The following is a 21,918-nucleotide window of genomic DNA, read 5'->3' as shown; positions in this document are numbered from 1 at the left end:
ACCAGGCGAAAATAAAGTGAGAAATACACGTGTTGGCTCTTCTGAAATGCAAATAGCAGTACAATTCAATACACATATTTTGCCTTCCCTAGAGGCATCGGGCCATTTACCTCTGGACCACGTGTGCAAAGGACCACAATTTACAAACATCCAAGCAGGCGGCCCCTGCCAGGAGGCAAACCCTCTCCACATGCACGAGAAGCCCTGACAATCAGGAGCTCAGATAGTGCACACATAGGCCGCAGTGGCCGGCTGCCAGCTCCCAGACTCCTAGCGTACATTTATAAGCGCTGTAATGCAACCCTTCTCACACATTGTTCTTTGATTGATGGCAGCAGACACAGCCGGCACCCGGCATTAATGGGATACTTTGAATTACTTTACGCTGGCACTCGCTTTCCCTCAGTGAAAGTGTCCTGGCTCTACAAAAAGAAACCGGCTTTGTGGAGCTTTGGGTATATTTATCACCAGATAATTCCTACCCTCTGGGGGCTACACGGCGGAGGTTCCGGGCGTTACCATTACTAAAATCGCCAGTTTAGAAACCGCTTAGCGGGCAGCGTCCCCTCTGGGCATACATGGAATGTGCCGGTCCAGCTGTGGAAGAAATCACACACATCCTGCTTAAAACTGGCGCAAGGACACCCCTTCCAGCAACAGAGAACGACTGGGGAGCCAATCAACGGCCGGACCACCACCACCACCACCTCCACATCCACCACCACCTCCACAACCACCACCACCTCCACAACCACCACCACCTCCACCATCCACCTACACATCCACCACCACCTCCACATCCACCACCACCTCCACATCCACCACCACCTCCACATCCACCACCTCCACATCCACCACCTCCTCATCCCCCACCTCCACATCCACCACCTCCACATCCACCACCACCACATCCACCACCTCCACATCCACCACCACCACATCCACCACCACCACCTCCACATCCACCACCACCACCTCCACATCCACCACCACCTCCACATCCACCACCACCTCCACCACCACCTCCACACCCACCACCACCTCCACATCCACCACCACAACCACCACCACCTCCACCTCCACAACCACCTCCACCTCCACAACCACCTCCACAACCACCTCCACATCCACCACCACATCCACCACCACCTCCACCACCACCTCCACATCCACCACCACCTCCACATCCACCACCACCTCCACATCCACCACCACCTCCACATCCACCACCACCTCCACATCCACATCCACCACCTCCACATCCACCACCTCCACATCCACCACATCCACCACCTCCACATCCACCACCTCCACATCCACCACCTCCACATCCACCACCTCCACATCCACCACCTCCACATCCACCACCTCCACATCCACCACCTCCACATCCACCACCTCCACATCCACCACCTCCACATCCACCACATCCACATCCACCACATCCACCACCTCCACATCCACCACCTCCACCACCTCCACATCCACCACCACCACCACATCCACCACCACCACCACCACCACCTCCACATCCACCACCACCACCACCTCCACCTCCACATCCACCACCTCCACCTCCACATCCACCACCTCCACCTCCACCTCCACCTCCACCACCTCCACATCCACCACCTCCACATCCACCACATCCACCACCTCCACATCCACATCCACCACCTCCACCACATCCACCACCTCCACCACATCCACCACATCCACCACCTCCACCACATCCACCACCTCCACCACATCCACCACCACCACCACATCCACCACCACCACCACATCCACCACCACCTCCACATCCACCACCACCTCCACATCCACCACCACCTCCACATCCACCACCACCTCCACATCCACCACCTCCACATCCACCACCACCTCCACATCCACCACCACCTCCACATCCACCACCACCTCCACATCCACCACCACCTCCACATCCACCACCACCTCCACATCCACCACCACCTCCACATCCACCACCACCTCCACATCCACCACCTCCACATCCACCACCTCCACATCCACCACCTCCACATCCACCACCTCCACATCCACCACCTCCACATCCACCACCTCCACCACCACCACCACCTCCACCACCACCACCTCCACATCCACCACCTCCACATCCACCACCTCCACATCCACCACCTCCACATCCACCACCTCCACATCCACCACCTCCACATCCACATCCACCACCTCCACCACATCCACCACCTCCACCACATCCACCACCACCACCACATCCACCACCACCACCACATCCACCACCACCTCCACATCCACCACCACCTCCACATCCACCACCACCACCACCTCCACATCCACCACCACCTCCACATCCACCACCACCTCCACATCCACCACCACCTCCACATCCACCACCTCCACATCCACCACCACCTCCACATCCACCACCTCCACCACCTCCACATCCACCACCACCTCCACATCCACCACATCCACCACCACCACCACATCCACCACCTCCACATCCACCACCACCACCACATCCACCACCACCTCCACATCCACCACCACCACCACATCCACCACCACATCCACCACCACCTCCACCTCCACCACCTCCACCTCCACCACCTCCACATCCACCACCTCCACATCCACCACCTCCACATCCACATCCACCACCTCCACATCCACATCCACCACCTCCACATCATCCACCACCTCCACCACATCCACCACCACCACCACATCCACCACCACCTCCACATCCACCACCACCTCCACATCCACCTCCACCACATCCACCACCACCACCACCACATCCACCACCACCACCACCTCCACATCCACCACCACCTCCACATCCACATCCACCACCTCCACATCCACCACCACCTCCACATCCACCACCACCTCCACATCCACCACCACCTCCACATCCACCACCACCTCCACATCCACCACCTCCACATCCACCACCTCCACATCCACCACCTCCACATCCACCACCTCCACATCCACCACCTCCACATCCACCACCTCCACATCCACCACCTCCACATCCACCACCTCCACCACCTCCACATCCACCACCTCCACCACCTCCACATCCACCACATCCACCACCACCACAACATCCACCACCACCACCACCTCCACATCCACCACCACCACATCCACCACCACCACCACATCCACCACCACATCCACCACCACCACCACCACATCCACCATCACCACCACATCCACCACCACCACATCCACCTCCACCTCCACCTCCACCACCACCTCCACCACCACCTCCAGATCCACCACCACCTCCACATCCACCACCACCTCCACATCCACCACCACCTCCACATCCACCACCACCTCCACATCCACCACCACCTCCACATCCACCACCACCTCCACATCCACCACCACCTCCACATCCACCACCACCTCCACCACCACCTCCACCTCCACCTCCACCTCCACATCCACCAACACATCCACCAACACATCCACCACCACCTCCACCTCCACCACCTCCACATCCACCACCACCTCCACCACCTCCACCACCTCCACATCCACCAACACCTCCACATCCACCACCACCTCCACCACCACCTCCACCTCCACCACCACCTCCACCTCCACCACCACCTCCACCACATCCACCACCACCACCACATCCACCACCACATCCACCACCACATCCACCACCACCTCCACATCCACCACCACCTCCACATCCACCACCACCTCCACATCCACCACCACCTCCACATCCACCACCACCTCCACATCCTCCACCACCTCCACATCCTCCACCACATCCACCACCTCCACATCCACCACCTCCACATCCACCACCTCCACCACCTCCACATCCACCACCTCCACCACCTCCACCACCTCCACATCCACCACATCCACATCCACCACATCCACATCCACCACCTCCACATCCACCACCTCCACATCCACCACCTCCACATCCACCACCTCCACATCCACCACCTCCACATCCACCACCTCCACATCCACCACCTCCACATCCACCACCTCCACATCCACCACCTCCACATCCACCACATCCACCACCTCCACCACATCCACCATCCCCACCACATCCACCATCCCCACCACATCCACAATCACCACCAACACATCCACCACCACCACATCCCCCAGATCCACCATCACCACATCTATATGTGTGTGTGTGGCTCTGTGTGTGTGTAAGTGCAAATGTAATGTTCTTGGATTTTCGTCACAATAAAATACACTGAACATAATCTTCACAAAAGTTATTTACAAACGTTTAAGCTATTGCCATTATAAATTACAATAACTTTTATTTAAGTATTAATTATTTACAAAATTGAAAGCCATTGTTATTTGTAATATCAATACATCTAAGTCACGTAAATACAACACACATTGCATTACAAATGCTATAGGTGTCCCATTTGCGAAAGTTCAAACTATTGACATTGTAACTGACAAAGCTATTAATTTTGCTATTTTTAAAACCAACACAAATAAAAAAAAAGTGTCATTTACAATACCAATCGCTCAAACTTTCCTAATGCGAGACCTATTGCATTTCCAATGCTTGTTTACTAATGCACCGACATATCGCTGTTTGAAGTGCTTCCCTTACCTTGGTCAGACCACGCTGCAGTTATCTTCAGTCTTAAGGCTCATGACCCTAATCTGCCATATCCTAAAGCACGTACCCCTTAAATAATCCGAGATTGGAAACATTTAGACATCCCTTTTTTCTTACCCACACCCTCACCATATCCCCTTATGAGACATCCTCTAATTCCACCACAGCCTCCAACAGCTACCAAAAATGGCTCCTGGATGCTCTCAATGTAGAAGTTCCCACCAAATCCATCTTACCCAATCGCTCCACTCCTTCGGCTCCATGGTTCTCCGAGGATCTTAGACTGCAGACACAGTACTGCAGGTACCTAGAGCGACGGTGGCGCAAACGGAATATGCTACTTACCAGTATGCATCTGTTCTTGGCATGTAGGGCTGCTGACATTCATATCTGTGCATAGATCGCCGCCTAGTGTTGGGTCCGGATGATTGCATATTGTTGTCCTGGAAGAGTCTTCGAAGTATCACGAGATAGGTGGCTCCTCCCCTGGACTACAGTGTGCATGGGCATCCTCTACATCCTCAGATTGTTTTTCGCCATTGTGGCAGAGATGGAGTATGATACAGTAAGTGATGACCATGCCTGAGAATAATTCTGAGTGCTACAGCTGCGACAGGCACTGGGGAGGAGGGCGGGCGATATGAATGTCAGCAGCCCTACATGCCAAGAACAGATGCATACTGGTAAGTAGCATATTCCGTTTGAGGCATGTGGGCTGCTGAATTCATATCTGTGCATAGAATAAATAGCAGTTTCCTCCTTAGCGGCGGTTGCCCGTGCCAGCTGCAGCAGTCTGAAAAAGAGTTCTGAGAACAGCCTGTCCCACAGGAGCTTGCTGTTTGGAGTGTACATCCATGCAGTAGTGTTTGGTAAATGTATGTATGGTGGTCCATGTGGCTGCTCTACATATTTCCTCTAGAGGAATGTTACCTAGGAAAGCCATGGATGCCCCTAACTTGCGTGTGGAATGCGCTCTTGGGGGAACGGTTAATGTGCGTTTAGCCTTTTGATAACAGATCTGCATGCACTTAACAATCCATCTGGCTATACCGGATTTGGAAATGGGGTTGCCTTTGTGCTGTGGAGAGAAGGCAACAAACAGTTGCTTAGTTTTCCTGAAATCTTTTGTCCTGTATGTAATACAGGAGAGCTCTTTTAACATCTAGTGTGTGCAGTGCTCGGTCTGCCACTGAATCTGGATTTGGGAAGAATACTGGCAGTTCTATCGTTTGGTCAATATGGAACTGTGACACCACCTTAGGCATGAAGTTAGGGTTGGTACGCAGCACTACTCTATTAGCATGAATCTGTATGAAAGGCTCTTGAATAGTTAGGGCTTGAAGCTCACTAACTCTCCTTAGCGATGTGATCGCTACTAGAAAGGCCACTTTCCATGTCAGAAACCGTATCTCACAAGAGTGAAGAGGTTCAAAAGGTGGTCCCATCAGTCTGGTGAGAACTATGTTTAGATTCCAGACAGGTGAAGGCGGGTATCTGGGAGGAATTACTCTTTTGAGTCCCTCCATAAAAGCTTTAATGGCTGGCACTCTGAAAAGGGAAAGGTGCTGTCCGTTGTGAAGATAAGCTGCCATCGCAGCTAAATGTATCCTGATGGAACTATATGCCAGATTGCATCTGTGTAGATGCAACAAATAACATATAATGTTTTGCGTTGATGCATCTAGCGGATTTATGTCATTATTGGAACAATAAATGACAAATCGCTTCCATTTTGCCGCATAGCACGCCCTGGTTGTAGGTCTTCTAGCCTCCTTGATAATGTTCATACAGTCAGGGGGCAGGTTCAGGTAGCCAAACTATGACCTCAGGAGCCATATTGCAAGGCTCAACTGTTGCGGGTCTGGGTGCTGAATGTCTCCACGCTCCGAGTGAGGAGACTGGGTGTGAGTCGCAGTCGTTGGTGGGGCACCACTGAAAGTTATAGGTACGTGGTGTACCAGGCCTGCCTCGCCCATGTTGGAGCAACTAGGATGAGTGTCATTGAGTGCTGCCGCAGTTTGCGCGCCACCAGCGGTATGAGCGGTGCTGGAGGAAAAGCGAACGCAAATCTGCCGGACCAGTTCATCCATATCGCATTGCCCTGAGACTGCGGGTGTGGGAACCTGGCGGCGAAGGTTTGGCATTTTGCGTTTTCCTTTGTGACGAATAGGTCTGTCTCTGGATGACCCCACTGCTGGAAATACGGTTGTAGCACAGAGGGATGCATCTCCCACTCATGCATCTGATGGCTGTGCCTGCTGAGCAGGTCCGCCATCTGGTTGTCTTTGCCTGGGAGGAACATGTTTCTTTGAATGGCCCACTTCCACATGCTGTGGGCTAGGTGTGACAATTGTGGAGAGTGTGTCCCTACCTGCTTCTGGATGTAATACATGGGAGTCATGTTGTCCGTCCGGATCAGCACGACTTTGTTGCACAAATGCAATTTGAACGCCTTCATCGCCATGAAGATTGCCATCAGTTCCAGCAGGTTGATGTGCATCTTCTGCTGCTGCGTCGTCTATAGTCCCTGCACTGTATAATGGAGGACATGCGCTCCCCAGCCCTGGAGAGATGCGTCCGTCGTCAGCACCATCTGTGGTACAGGCTCTTGGAACGGTCGTCCCCTGCAAAGGTTTTGTGTGTTCCACCAAAGCAGAGAGTTGTATGCACGACCCGTCACCAACACTAGGTCTTTTAGATGTCCTTGAGCCTGGTTCCACTGCCGTGCCAAGCACTCCTGAAGCTGACGCATGTGTAGCCTTGGGTGAGGGACTATGAAGATGCAGGAGGCCATCATGCCTATCAGCTGCATAAATACTTGCGCTGGGAGTGAGTGTTGGGGTCTGAATTTCTGAATCAGCAAATGCATGCTGTTGATTCTTGCCGAGTTCGGCTGTGCTGTTGCTGCCAGAGTGTTGATTTTCGCTCCTAGGTACTGTTGTACCTGTGCGGGTTGAAGATGAGATTTTGGGTAATTTAGTGAAAATCCTAGACTGTGTAGGAGGTGAATCGTGCGGGACATGTGGCTGGCACATTGCTGGGCTGACTTTGCTTGGATAAGCCAGTCGTCCAGATAAGGATAGACATGGATGTGTTGTCTCCGAAGGTGCGCAGCTACTGTCGCCAAGCACTTGGTAAACACTCTGGGGGCTGTAGTGACCAAGTAAGGCAGGACATTGAACTGGTTGTTTATGGTGAACCTGAGATATTTCCTGTGTCCTGGGTGAATTGGAATGTGGAAATATGCGTCCTTCAGGTCTAGGGTTGCTAGGAAATCTCCCTGAATGAGCAATGGGAGAACTTGCTGCAAAGTGAGCATGTGAAAATGTTCTGACAAGATGAATTGGTTCAGGGGTCTGAGGTCTAGAATGGGCCTGAGAGACCCGTCCTTCTTTGGGATTAAGAAGTACAGTGAGTACACCCCTGTACCCTGTTCCAAAGGCACGAGTTCTATGGCCCCTTTTTGCAGCATGCAGATGACCTCTTGCTGCAATAAGTGCATGTGCTCTGCAGACATAGGACGGTGCCTTGGGGGTATGTTGGGTGGAGTGGATGTTCGTTCTAGACAATAGCCGTATTGGATAAGTTGTCTCACCCACCTGTCTGTGGTAATGCCTTCCCAGACTGGCAGGAACTGCTGAAGTCCTCCCCCGACCGGTGCTATATGGTCTGGGGGTAGTGACAAGAAGTCACTGTTTATTGGTGGCGGAGGATCTGGCATTATTATTTCCTCATCCTCTGCCTTTGGTGCTGTTTCCACGGTATCCACCCCTATTTTTGTTATAGGTGGTCTGTGTGCCTCCTTTGTTGTATTGGGCTTGCTGTGATGCTGGACCTCTAGAGGCTCCCCTGTTACCGGAGCAGCGAAAGGAACCGCCCCTGAGCAGTTGTGACTGCAGAGATCCCATGGATTTGGCTGTCTCAGTGACCTTTTAAATTTTTTCTAGGGTCGTGTCTACATCGGGACCAAATAGAAAGTCAGGGTTAACTGGCTGATTGAGTAAAGTTGTTTGGATCTCTGGCTTGAAACCAGAGATGCGTAGCCAGGCATGCCTTCTGAGCATCACACTTATGTTGATGGCCCTAGCTGCTGTGTCTGCTGCATCTAGCGCACATTTAATGGATGCATTTGAAATCAGCTTCCCCTCCTGTATTAGCATTTCTGCTCCTTCTTTATAAGCATCAGGCAGGTGTTGTAGTAGCTGCTCTAACGTGTCGTAATGAGCCCCATCATATCTGGCTAATAGGGCCTGTGTATTTGAGATTCTCCAAATATTTGCTGCTTGAGCCGCTACTTGTTTGCCAGAAGCTTCCAAGATTTTGGATACTTTGTCCGGAGGAGGAGCATCACCATTTGTTTGAGAGTTCGCTCTCTTACGAGGATTAGCCACTACTAAGGAGTCCAATGGGAGCTGGCCTTTGATATACGTAGGGTCTACAGGCGCAGGCCGGTATTTCCTTTCAATTCTTGGGTTCACAACCCTTGCCCTTGTGGTTTCTTTGAAAATGTCACCAGCGTGTTTAAGGACACCCTTTAGCATAGGCAATGTCTTTACTGATCTTTCTGAAGTTGAGAAAGTGTCAAACAAAAAGTCTTCCTCTACCGCAGGGGTCCCCAAACCGGTCCTGGAGGGCCGGATCCATGCCAGATTTTTTAAAAAACTACATGTATCTCAATGGGGATATCCCACAAATCTGGCATGGATCCGGCCCTCCAGGACCGGTTTGGGGCCCCACTGCTCTACCGGGTCAGCGTGCATTTCTACTTCATCATGGTTATTGGCTGCCCTTTCAATCAATGCGTTAAACGCAGCTGTATCTTCAGTAGGCGAGGTTTTGACTGTATAGGACTGGGTGTCAGGCGTGGTGTGTGGCTCACCAGGGTCAACATGGTCAGTCCAGGGTTGAGACTCCTCTTGATATGTGTCAATAGGATAATTAAATTCTTCCTTATTGTATCCTTCCCCCACATCCTCATTGGTACGTGTGGGAGAATAGGTGTATTCCTGTCCATAGGACTCTATAGGTTCAAAAAGAACAGGTGATGTCTTCTTTTTGAGTGGGATCTTGTATGACTCCATAGGATTCTCTGGAATGATCTTTCTTTTATAAATAGTGAGTCTGCCAGAATCCGAGTCGATGAATAGTTTTGACTGGTTATCATAGGAGGGCGCTTGGAACACAACGTCCTCTTCTATAGGCTGATGTCTTGAGGCTCCCAACACCTTTTTGGCTGTGTCAGTGCTTTTATGTGTCTCGAACGCCTTAGGTCGTGCGGTCGGGGGCAGTCCGTACTTTATTGGTGGCGTAAGCATTGTAGATGGACTGACCTTCTTTGAGGGTGGCGCCGTCTTCGATCCGACCGACTTAGTCTTATCACTAGTTTGTTTGTGGCCTTGCGTCGACTCGAACTCTTGGTGCGCAGCAGGCACGCTCTTCTGCTTCGACTGGACATGCTCTTTCGGGTCGATTTTGGTCTTCGACTCGAAGGCCTTGACCACTAGTGGCTTGGAGGCTGGAAGCTTCGGATCGAGAGTCTTCTGAGCCTTGAGCCCCTTCTTAGTGTCACCATCTTTGGACGTTGTCAGTGCGACGTGCTTGACATTAGATACAGGCTTCGGCGCCCTGATCTTTGGGCCGACACCCCCTTGTGACCCCGAAGGGTCGATGACACTCTTCAATTTGATTGGATCCGATGAATCCGAAGTCGTCGATCCGAGGACTGTCTTTAGCAGTTTCGGTTTAGCATCTGTTGGTTTCGGTTTTACCGCTGATTGTGGTTGATCGACCGATGGCTCCTTAGAAATATTCTTAGCCGGGCCGTGGCATGGGGCTATAGAATGTGGATTAAGATCTTGGCTGAGGCCTTCCGGCGATGCCTCGACCTGAGCCTTTGATAGTACAGTGTCATTAACGGGCCCCGCGACTGCGGTTGGGCCTTGCTCATCGCTCGAGTCGTCATCGACTGCTCCGATGGCCTGTGCGTCGTCTCCTACCTCGACGACGTCTTCATCATGGATGTAGTCTTCTTCTTCGTCCTCATCATAGTTCGAATTCTGCTCCGACGCAGGATCCGACTGTTGTTCAGGATCCTCTTCGTAGACGCCCTCGTCATCTTCAGCCTCGAAGATGTTGTCTGGGCCGGGCGCAGTCTTCCACGCCGACTGTCTCGGGGCGCGTCGAAGCCGAAGTGTTTTCTTCGACCTGAACCGAGAACATGCCATGCAGCTGGCCTCGTCGTGGTACGGGGATAGGCATTTATTGCACACCGGGTGCACGTCGATGTGAGGGTATTTAGAGTTGCAAACAGAGCATCGTTTGAACGGGCTCCGTTCCATCGTCGATCGTTGATGGGGCCTTTGGTGTCGAAAAAGGCAAGCGGCCTTTGACGTCCGGTTCGAAGAACTGGAACAAGTATGTGGCACCGAACCAAAGACAATACCGACGCCCCGAAGGCCTTTTGAAAAAGTGTTTTATATCGATTCCGAACTGGATTTAAGAAAGTACCCAATGGCGGAAAAAAACAATCTGAGGATGGAGAGGATGCCCATGCGCACTGTAGTCCAGGGGAGGAGCCACCTATCTCGTGATACTTCGAAGACTCTTCCAGGACAACAATGTGCAATTATCCGGACCCAACACTAGGTGGCGATCTATGCACAGATATGAATTCAGCAGCCCACATGCCTCGAACATTATAGTATTCAGGACAGACAATGCTATAAAGATGCCTTAGCCATCTACAAACGTTCTATAATCTCTCACAAAAGTGCGTTTTTTCGATCTCAAATCGAGTCTGCCCTAAACTCCGCCAAAAAATTGTTTCAAGTGGTTACTACTCTTTCAACGCCCCCAGTAGCCCCGTCAATAGAGCCATCTCAACAGCTATGCGACTCTTTAGCGGATTACTTTACCACCAAGGTCACCAATATATTCTCGTCCTTTTCTTCCTTACCCCAAACAGACGGACCTCCCCCCGGTCCACACCTACCCTTTCCACTACATCCTTTTCCCTTTTTCTCCCTGCCACGGCAGAAACCATCAGTAGATATGTGTCTACTATCAAATCGGGCTCCCCTCTAGATCCCTGCCCACCCTCGGTATTAAATCGTCTCTCTGACGCCATTACCTTACCTCTTAAAGACATCTGCAACTCCATGTTCCATACAGGAGTCTACCCGGAGATATGGAAAAGAGCAGTGATTAAGCCCCTATTAAAAAAAACATCTCTGGACCCCTCGCAGCTAGCAAATTATAGACCCATAGCTTGCCTCCCTTTTCCGCCAAGATCTTTGAATCCCTTATGAACCATCAGCTCTCGGAATATGTCAACCAACATCACTTACTGGATGACACCCAGTTTGGGTTTAGGCAGGGTCACGGTACCGAAACGGCACTAATAAAAGCAGCAGATGAAATCAGGACAATACTAGACCTAGGCGGAGCGGCGGTCCTCATACTGTTGGACCTTTCCGCCGCATTTGATACGGTCGATCATTCCATCTTGATCGACCGTCTCCCCGCCTTGGGGGTCAACCACCGAGCCAAGGATCTTTTGGCCTCCTTCCTTGCCAACCACTCACAATCTGTCAAATTGGGCTCATTCTACTCACCTACATTCACACTGCCGTGTGGAGTACCTCAGGGATCATCGCTAAGTCCGACACTATTTAACAACTATGTGTCGGACTTGGCGAGGGTCATAAAATCTCATGGCCTGAGTTTAACCACCTATGCGGATGATACCCAACTGGTGTTGGCCGTTCACAAGGATGGGGCAGCGGTTGCCTCGAGATTCCAGGATGGCATGCGAGCCATCAGCCACTGGATGTCGAGGAACTGCCTAAAGCTAAACTCGGATAAGACCGAGGTCATGATCTTTGGCAACCTCTCCCATGGATGGTCTGACAACTGGTGGCCATACGACATTGCCCCGACCCCCCCGAACCACTGAACCAAGGTTAGAAACCTTGGAGTCATATTTGACGATAAATTAACATTCCATCATCATGTTAATACAGTGGTCTCCTCCTCCTTCCTGGTTCTAAGAAAAATCGAAAAGTTGCTTCCCTATTTACCAGCAGATGCGGGCAAAACTCATGTCCACCCTAGTCTTTTCCAAATTGGATTACTGTAACTCTCTCCTGCTTAACGCTCAAGAACAGGTTTTAAATAAATTACAGTCCATCCAAAATGCTGCGGCCCGGGTCTTACTCTCCACTCCCAAGCATCATTCAATTGCTGCGGGAATTCGGCAACTGCACTGGCTGCGCGTCAGATGCCGCATTAAATTCAAGGAGCTTTGCATTGCCTTTAAGGCAATGCACAATTCAGGACCACATTACTTAAGGAAAGCTTTTGCAACTTACACTCCCATCAGACCCCTCCGCTCATCCCTGACCTGTCTTCTACCAGTTTCTCGCACCAGGACAGCTTCCTGGGGAGATAGACTGTTTCAAGTGGCCACGTCGAGACTTTGGAACACTCCACCTCTCTCCATTAAGACCAGTCCCACACTCATCATCTTTCGAAAACAATTGAAGACCTGGCTTTTTGATCAATGACCTCCTTCTGTGCACTTTGTCCTTTGTTAAATCTTAGGCGCCAAGACACCTTCGGGTATTTGCGCGCCATACAAATTTAAAAAACAAACATAAACAGCCTGGAGAAGAAGTCTCAGTATTGGGTGCCTCACCCATGATCTTTGCTGCAGTAGAAGCTCCAACAAGGACTGAAAGGTTGGGAGCAATAAAGGACATGCGCGACTCCACATACTCATAGATACGGTGCTTGGACTGGTTGAGCTCCAGCGCCATGTCACAGGCCTCTTCGATCCGATAGAGTTCCTCTTCAGTCAGTTGTTGCCTGAGCATGCCAGAGTTGGTAGAAGGGAAAAGAGCCAATGAGATTTACGAAAATAATCTAACAAGCAATTTTTCAACAGCCTGAGAAACAAGACCATGGCACTTCCAAATATTAAAGACTGCAGCAAAAACTATGGCATTCTATACACCAGAAAGCAGTTTTTAAAATTTTACAAAAAGCATACAAACATCCAGTATGCATGTCCCAGTGCTTGACACAATAAGTACATTTATGCATGAAATAATTATTATTAGTACTTCAAACATGCAGAATATCCAAATAATGTTAGAAAACAAAAAAGACGCTCTAAATATACTTTGGTAAAATGTGCCACAAAAGTGGTAAACTCTTCAAAGTGCAGTGTAGACAAAAGGACTGAGCTGACAGAAGCTAGCTATAATTACAGTTCTCTGATGGTTATCTTTCATAAACTGACATGCTTGAATTATTCCCAGTATTAAGACTGAATTCTCAGTAGAGAAGTTTTAAAAACCAGTTTTGAAATACTTCTTGAACACTAAACCAACCATGAATTATGTGCAGTTTGTGAACCCTTCAGTGGAGACACTCAAACCTTCACTCTTCCAGAGGCTTCCATAACTTAGATTTTCTCAACAAGGATAGAGAGGGTTGCATACTAGGCATGTGATTCTGAAAGATAAAAATGCTGGAGAAGGATTAGTTACTTACCTGTAATCCTAGTTCTCATCCAGGGGTATACTCATCAAAGTCATAATCTATGAATAATCCCCGCCCATGTGCGGGATCCCAGAGCATATAGAAAATACATATGTATAAATATGTGAAACATATAATTGCAGCCTAAAAAACATTTTCTAACTGGCAAAAGTGCCACAAAATTACATAAATTAGTATACATACAGTAGTACCCTTCCAAACCCTAAGGAAGAAAGAGCAGAAAACATTTGTATACAACAATGCTTTATTGCCATAGGAAAACCTGTAATTGCAGGCATTTGCCAGTAGGCTGCAGTAGAGTATAAAGCAAACAGAAAACTGACACCTTGCCTTTAAGGCATTAGAGTAGGGGTACCGTGCCTTTAAGACCTGAAGGCAACCCCCTGCTCCCATGGTGCACCACAGGTGACAGTTGGGTCAGTTCTTTTTGGAGGTGAACAACACCTGAGGAGATCCATAATAAAACATCTCATAACTTAGTAACTTTGCTCGTCCGGGGAGGTGGGCGGGAGCTTATGACTTTGATGAGTATACCCCTGGATGAGAACTAGGATTACAGGTAAGTAACTAATCCTTCTCATCCAGGGGATACTCATCAATAGTCATAATCTATGAATAGATTAGCAAGCTCATACCCAAAGTCTCGCGGACGAGCAAGAAGTGTAAAAACTTCACAGAAAAGCTAAGACATATATTGACAATACATCTTAAGCAAACAAGTTCCTTAAAGAGGCCTGCCCTACTCTGGCATCGGCCTGAGTATCTGAGTCCAGGCAATAATGGCGGGTAAAGGTATGGACAGACCGCCAAGTTGCCGCTTTACAAATTTCAGAGATAGGAACATTACGAAGGAGAGCTGTAGTGGAAGCTTTCCCTCTGGTAGAATGTGCATGTGGTCTACCCTGCAATGTTTTGTTAGCTACTTGATAAGCAAAAGCTATACAGGAGACAATCCAGCGAGAAATTGACCGTTTGGAAGCTGACAGACCAGTATTAGTACTACCATAGTTAACAAAAAGCCGGTCAGACTTTCTCAGAGGCAGGGTTTTTGACAAGTAAAACTTCAGGACCCTTCGGAGATCAAGGGAGTGTAATGACCTCTCCAGGGGAGTGGAAGGATTAGGAAAAAAGGTAGGTAAGGTAATAGACTGGTTGATATGAAAGTCTGAAACCACCTTAGGCAGGAAACTTGGGTGTGTTCTCAAAACCACCCTATTGGCATGAAAAACTGTGTAAGGTTCCTTGCAACACAAGGCCTGGATTTCGCTGACCCTACGGGCAGAGGTAATCGCCACTAAAAAAGCAGCTTTCCAGGTCAAGTGCTGCAAAGAGGCCTTATGGATAGGCTCGAAAGGAGCACTCATCAGCTTAGTCAGTACAATATTCAGCTCCCAGGGAGGAGGGGGAGACCTCACCGGTGGGAAGACTTTTTTCAGGCCTTCTAGGAAATCCTTAACTACAGGCATAAGGAAGAAAGATGTCTGATTGGGAGACTTCCTATATGCTGTGATGGCAGCTAAATGAACCCTGATGGAGGGATATTTCAAGCCTGATCTTGCTAAATGCAAAAGGTATGGAAGAATCACCTGCTCTTGGCCATATATCGGGTCAAGAGAATGCTCACGACACCATATGAAAAACCTCTCCCACTTGAAAGCGTAAGACTTCCTAGTGGAGGGTCGCTTTGATTCTTTAAGAATAGTCATGCAGTCTGCTGGAAGGTCTAGATGTCCATACTGGATGACCTCAGGAGCCATGCCGTCAAGCGAAGGGAAGGAAGGTTGGGGTGCAACACCCTCCCCTGGTCTTTGGTCAGCAAGTCTGGACGGCATGGTAGGCGCCGGTGAGGAACCTCCGACATCTGAAGGAGATCGGGGTACCACCACTGGCGTAGCCACTCTGGTGCTATCAGGATCATTCTGGTGTTGGTCCTGTAGAACTTCTGGATCACTGCCGGGATCAGAGGCAGGGGGGGAAAGGCGTAGAGTAACGGTTGAGACCAGCTGATCAAAAGGCCATTCCCCAGTGATCCCTGTTGGGGGAACCTGGACGCGAAGACGGGGCATTTTGCGTTGTCCGCGTCTGCGAACAGGTCTACGTCTGGTACGCCCCAACACCGAAAAACTTCTTGAGCCACTTCCTCGTTGAGCACCCAATCGTGCGCTTCAACGAAGATTCTGCTGAGGCAGTCTGCTTGGACGTTTTGAATTCCTGGTAGATGAACTGCCACGACGGACAGGCCTCTTGCTAGGAGCCAGTGCCAGATGGCTTGTGCTTCCAGAGACAAGACTCTTGACCTTGTGCCTCCCTGCTTGTTCAGATAGAACATCGTTGTTGTGTTGTCCGTCTGAATCTGGAGGTGTTTGGTGAGCAGGGCAGGATAAAGAGACTTGAGAGCAAGATGGACTGCTCGCAGCTCCAGGAAGTTTATATGGTAGCCTTGCTCTATCTCGGACCAAAGGCCTTGAACTTGGAGTTGGTCCATGTGAGCACCCCAGCCTTGGAGGGAGGCATCCGTGACAATTGACTGAGAAGGAGGAGGACGATGAAACGGAACTCCTCGTAGAAGATTGGATCGTTTCAACCACCATCTGATCGAGTCCCTGGCTCCTTGAGGAAGCATGACTCGGTCTTCCCACTGATCTGATCTTTGAGACCACTGATTCTCGAGGGCTTGTTGCAGAGGTCTCATGTGAAGGCGAGCATTGGGCACAATGTAAATGCATGATGCCATTGATCCCAGCAGAGAGGATACTTGTCTGGCTGTTGGGGCCTGATTGTCCAGAAGAAGGCGAGCCTTCAGAAGCATAGATGACAACCTCTCTTCCGAAGGACACACGCTTGCCTGAAGTGAGTCCAGAGAAGCACCCAGGTAGTGGATCCGCTGGGAGGGGTTGAGAACTGATTTCTTCAGATTGACGTGAAGACCCAACGACTTCATCAGTTTGAGGCAGAACGAGAGATGGTTCTGAAGCAGAGACGGAGTGGAGCTCTTCAACAACCAATCGTCTAGATATGGATAGACGAAGATCTTTCTTTTGCGGAGAAAAGCAGCCACCACCGCCATGCATTTTGAGAATGTCCGAGGTGCAGATTTCAGGCCAAACGGCAGTACTCGATATTGGTAGTGACGACGTCCGATCTGAAATCTTAGAAACTTCTGATGTTTGATGGATACTCGTATGTGGAAGTAGGAGTCCTGCAAGTCGATGGCACACATCCAGTCCCCCTGGTGTAGGTGTGGGAATTTCTGGTGCAGGGCAAGCATACGGAACTTTTCTTTTCGTATGAACTTGTTTAACCTTCGAAGGTCTAGGATGGGTCTGTATTCTTTGACAGATCCTCGTTTTTGAACCAGGAAATATCGTGAGTACACTCCTTGATTTCTGTGAATCAAGGGAACCTCTTCTATGGCCATTTTCTCTAGAAGGACGGAGACTTCGTCTTGTAGCAATTGAGTCTTGTAACGTGGAAGATGTTGCAACTGGGCAAACAGCTGAGGAGGGGATTTGAACTTCAGCAAGTAACCATGCTGCACAATACTCAGCACCCATCTGTCTTTTGTAATGGATTGCCACTCTGTCAGATGATGAGAAACACTCCCTCCCACCGGAGTGGTGAACAGACTTGGAGGAAGAAATGGCTCAGGGCTTAGGAGGTTGTTTTGAGTTGAACTGCTGTCTGGTATTGCCACCTCTTCCTCTGCCAGGACGACGCTGCTGGAACTGCGTCTTCTGTTGCGACTGGGTCTGCCACTGAGGGGTTTGAACCCTCTGTTGGAAGGCCTTTCGGTCACCTTGGCGAAAGAGTTTCTTGAACTCCTTGCGCTTTTCTAATCCCACAGCTTTGACGGTGTCCATTTCAGCTTTCATTTTGGACATTTCGTCGTCCGCGTGTGGACCAAACAGGGATTTCCCATTGAAGGGCAAATTCAAGATCTTCTTCTGGGCATCTGGTTTGAGCCCTGTCAGGCGGAGCCAGGCTGACCGACGGGAACAAATGCCACTTGAGTAGCCATGAGCTGCAAGATCTGAGGCATCAACTGCGGCGCTAATAACTTGATTGGCTACCAGGCCTCCCTCCTGCAAAGTCTCCAGAAAATCTTGGCGATCTTCCTTGGGGAGCTTGTCTGTAAAACGAGTCATGGAGTCCCAAAGAGACCTGTCGTACCTTCCAAGTTAGGCAGAGGCACTAGCCACCTTCATAAAGGAAGAAGAGGTGTTGCATACCTTCCTCCCAAAAGAGTCCATAAGCTTGCTATCTTTTTCAGGTGGTACTGAGGAAGACGTAGAGCCTGCATGGGACCTCATGGCAGCCGCCACAATGATAGAATCCGCAGGAGGATCCGATCTGAGGAACAAGGGATCCTCTGCAGGGGCCTTATACTTTTTGGCTATTCGAGATGGAACAGATCCCACCACTGCTGGTGTGAGGAACGTAGCCATAGCTGGTTCTAGGAGGCCAGGGACCAGGGGGAGAAGAGGTCTGGGCGCTGTACGATGACGGAGGGTATCAAAGATCACGGAAGTGGGAACCACTGGAGTGGTCAGCGTGATATTAAGCTTTGTTGCTCCTCTGACTAATACATCTGAGAAAGTCACGAGGTCATCAATCGGAGAGACTCGGGAAGGTGGCGTAGAGGAATAGGTCGGAGAATAGTCTCCGTAAGAAGACCTAGTTGATGACGACCTTGTGGAAGACCTTGTACGTCGCCTCCTATGGGACCTGTCACGATTCCTGTTGTGACTGTCCCTAGATCTAGACCGATGTCTTGATGGAGAACTTGGTCTTGGCCTGACTAGAGATTTGGATCTTGGTCTTGGCCTGACTGGAGATTTGGATCTTGGTCTTGGCCTGACTGGAGATTTTGATCTTGGTCTTGGCCTGACTGGAGATTTGGATCTGGCAGGTGTCTTTGACCGCACTGGAGAACGTGATCTGACTCGCGATCTCGGTCTGGGTGACCTCCTGGGGCTCCGAGGAGATCTAGCTGGTCTAGCTGGAGTCTTCGCCTTAGAAGGTGAATATGTACGGGAGTAGTCCGAGCCCGGACTACTCTGTCCAGATACAGCCCCTTGAGGATGAGAAATCAAGCTGCCCCCTGATTTGGGCGTAGATTCTGGAGAAACCTGCACAATGTTCAAGCCAGGAGATGACGATTTTCCTCCTGAAGACTTTGAACCCGGTGACTCCACCTCTGCAGTCACTTTATCCCTCGACGGAGAGATCCTCGACGTCGAAGAAGTCTGGGTGACTAACGGCGTTGAGCGGTGTCTTGAATCACGCCGTGAAGAGACCGACTGAGAGCCTCGACGTCGATCCGGAGACCTCAACGTCGATCTTACTCGACGTCAATCCGGAGACCTGGACGTCTATCTTCCTCGACGTCGATCAGGTTGAGGTACTTCATGACGTCGAGTCGACGACGTTGCTCGACGTCGTCTCGACGATGACCTTCCTCGACGTCGAGTCGACGGCGACCTTTCCTGACGTCGCCTCGGCGTCGACCTCCTTGACGTCGAAGGATGGGATCTGACAGTCCCTCTCGACGGCGGCCCGCTTGCCAGCGGCGACCTAGATGCCGTCCTAACTCTCGACGCCGATCCCTCCCGGGGTGGCGGCGAGTGTCTCGACGTCGACGGAAGCCTCGACGTCGACGGAGACTTCGAAGTAGCAGCAGCCATGGACTTCGAGCCCGAAGCATGGTGCCTCGACGCCGACTTACTTGACTGCGGCGGAGATCTTCGACGTCGTGAAGATGATCTGGGCCTTTTCGACGGTGTCCTCGACGTTGACCTTCGACCTTCATTCCTCTTTCTGGAGACAGGAGAGGTGGAATGACGCAGTTTCTGGGCATGCTTGCTTGTAGGAGACGATCTAGGGGCTGAGGAAGCACCCACCTGGTGACTCTTGTCCATCTCCTGCATGGCATGAAGTCGAATCCTCTCCCTGTCGCGAAGAGTCCGACTTTTAAATTTTCTACAATGATGGCACTGATCAGGAATGTGTGAAGATGTGTGGATCATTCAGAGCCATCTTTTGGTCACAAGAAGGACATTTCCTAAAAAGAGCAGGCATTCTGACAGGAAATTCTTATGAGTTACCACAGAAAAATAAATCAGAAGCCTTATTTATTCAAAAAATGTCGAATAAACTGAGAAAACTCTCTCAAAAAACCAATTTCAGTTGAAAACTGAAGAGCTCAAGCTCCAGGATCCTCACAGAAGGAGCCGGAAAAAAGAACTGACCCAACTGTCACCTGTGGTGCACCATGGGAGCAGGGGGTTGCCTTCAGGTCTTAAAGGCACGGTACCCCTACTCTAATGCCTTAAAGGCAAGGTGTCAGTTTTCTCTGTTTGCTTTATACTCTACTGCAGCCTACTGGCAAATGCCTGCAATTACAGGTTTTCCTATGGCAATAAAGCATTGTTGTATACAAATGTTTTCTGCTCTTTCTTCCTTAGGGTTTGGAAGGGTACTACTGTATGTATACTAATTTATGTAATTTTGCGGCACTTTTGCCAGTTAGAAAATGCTTTTTAGGCTGCAATTATATGTTTCACATATTTATACATATATATTTATATGTATTTTCTATATGCTCCGGAATCCCGCACATGGGCGGGGATTATTCATAGATTAGGACTATTGACGAGTATCCCCTGGATGAGAACTGTAGTTACAAATAAATAACCCATCTCCAACCTTGATATTTTATTGATTCACATGCTTAAATCACGACTACTACTGCAGTAAAAATGAAGCATGGAAGGCAGGAAATGGGGGTTGGGGATTGGGGGACTGGCTAGCTGGGTCAAGATGGCAGATGTGTCTTAGGGACGCTTCGCACTGCTGCCCCTTATCCCCCTTTTATCCTGCATGCCTGCCACTATACATAGGCACTGCCTATGAGCCCATCCTGCTCCCGGACTGGCCCAAAGGCTGCTGAGACCGTTGTCGAGCCATCAGACCACAGAGTAGGATATTACATCGCCAACTTACTGGCAAGCTACAAGACTAACATCGTCAATCACCCTCCACTTTCCTCTCCAAAGAATTCTACTCAATTCACAATTCAGACCATCTCTTCTGTCAGTCATAACCAGCCTTCTTCTTCCTTGGCACCCTCATACAAGATTCTTATCCCCATCTACCTTAACAGCCCAAACATCCCCATCACCAAAACAGTTGCGCCAGAGCTACATGGTTTGCTCCACAACTGCAGATCTGCGATCAAACACAAACTGGACATTTCTGACACTATCACACACTACAATCTTGACATGCTCTTCCTCCCTGAAACCTGGTTTAAGGACTCCTCTCATACTTTGTTTGATCTTCTGATACTTACCGACTACTCTATCCTCAGAAACGACAGAGCAGACAAAATTGCTCTGTCGCGATCATCTTCAGAAACTCCCTTAAAATTAAAGCCTTTCCTACCATCTTCTTCCGTACATTTGAATGCCTATCCCTAGAACTTCAAGTACATCACGTCTCACCCTTCAGGTTCCATGCCATCTACCACCCGCCCAGTAACTGCTCTTCCTTTTTGGAGGAACTCACCAAATTAATCAGTGGCCGATATTCTCAAAGTGACAGACAGATCTTCCTGGGTGACTTCAATCTCCACTGGGGCTCTTTGGAAGACTCGTCTGCCACTAAGCTGGCCACCTTTCTCTCAGCCAATGATCTTTCCCAACACTGCT

The 21,918-nt window shown here is 50.0% G+C and overlaps 1 protein-coding gene across 2 annotated transcripts in view; it reads right to left on the bottom strand.

The window, feature by feature from the left end:
• Positions 1-21,918, bottom strand: part of PRPF31 (pre-mRNA processing factor 31) — a 398,971-nt gene that overhangs the window by 203,329 nt on the left and 173,724 nt on the right. For both annotated transcript variants that reach the window (XM_086930323.1, XM_086930322.1), the window contains exon 7: positions 13,341-13,510. In XM_086930323.1, the coding sequence (XP_086786449.1) occupies positions 13,341-13,510 (170 nt within the window). The remainder of the gene's footprint in view (positions 1-13,340; positions 13,511-21,918) is intronic.

Source organism: Lissotriton vulgaris, chromosome 7, assembly GCF_964263255.1.
Source record: "Lissotriton vulgaris chromosome 7, aLisVul1.2, whole genome shotgun sequence".
NCBI classification, from domain to species: Eukaryota; Metazoa; Chordata; class Amphibia; order Caudata; family Salamandridae; genus Lissotriton; species Lissotriton vulgaris.
This window is presented reverse-complemented; position numbering and strand designations above follow the sequence as displayed.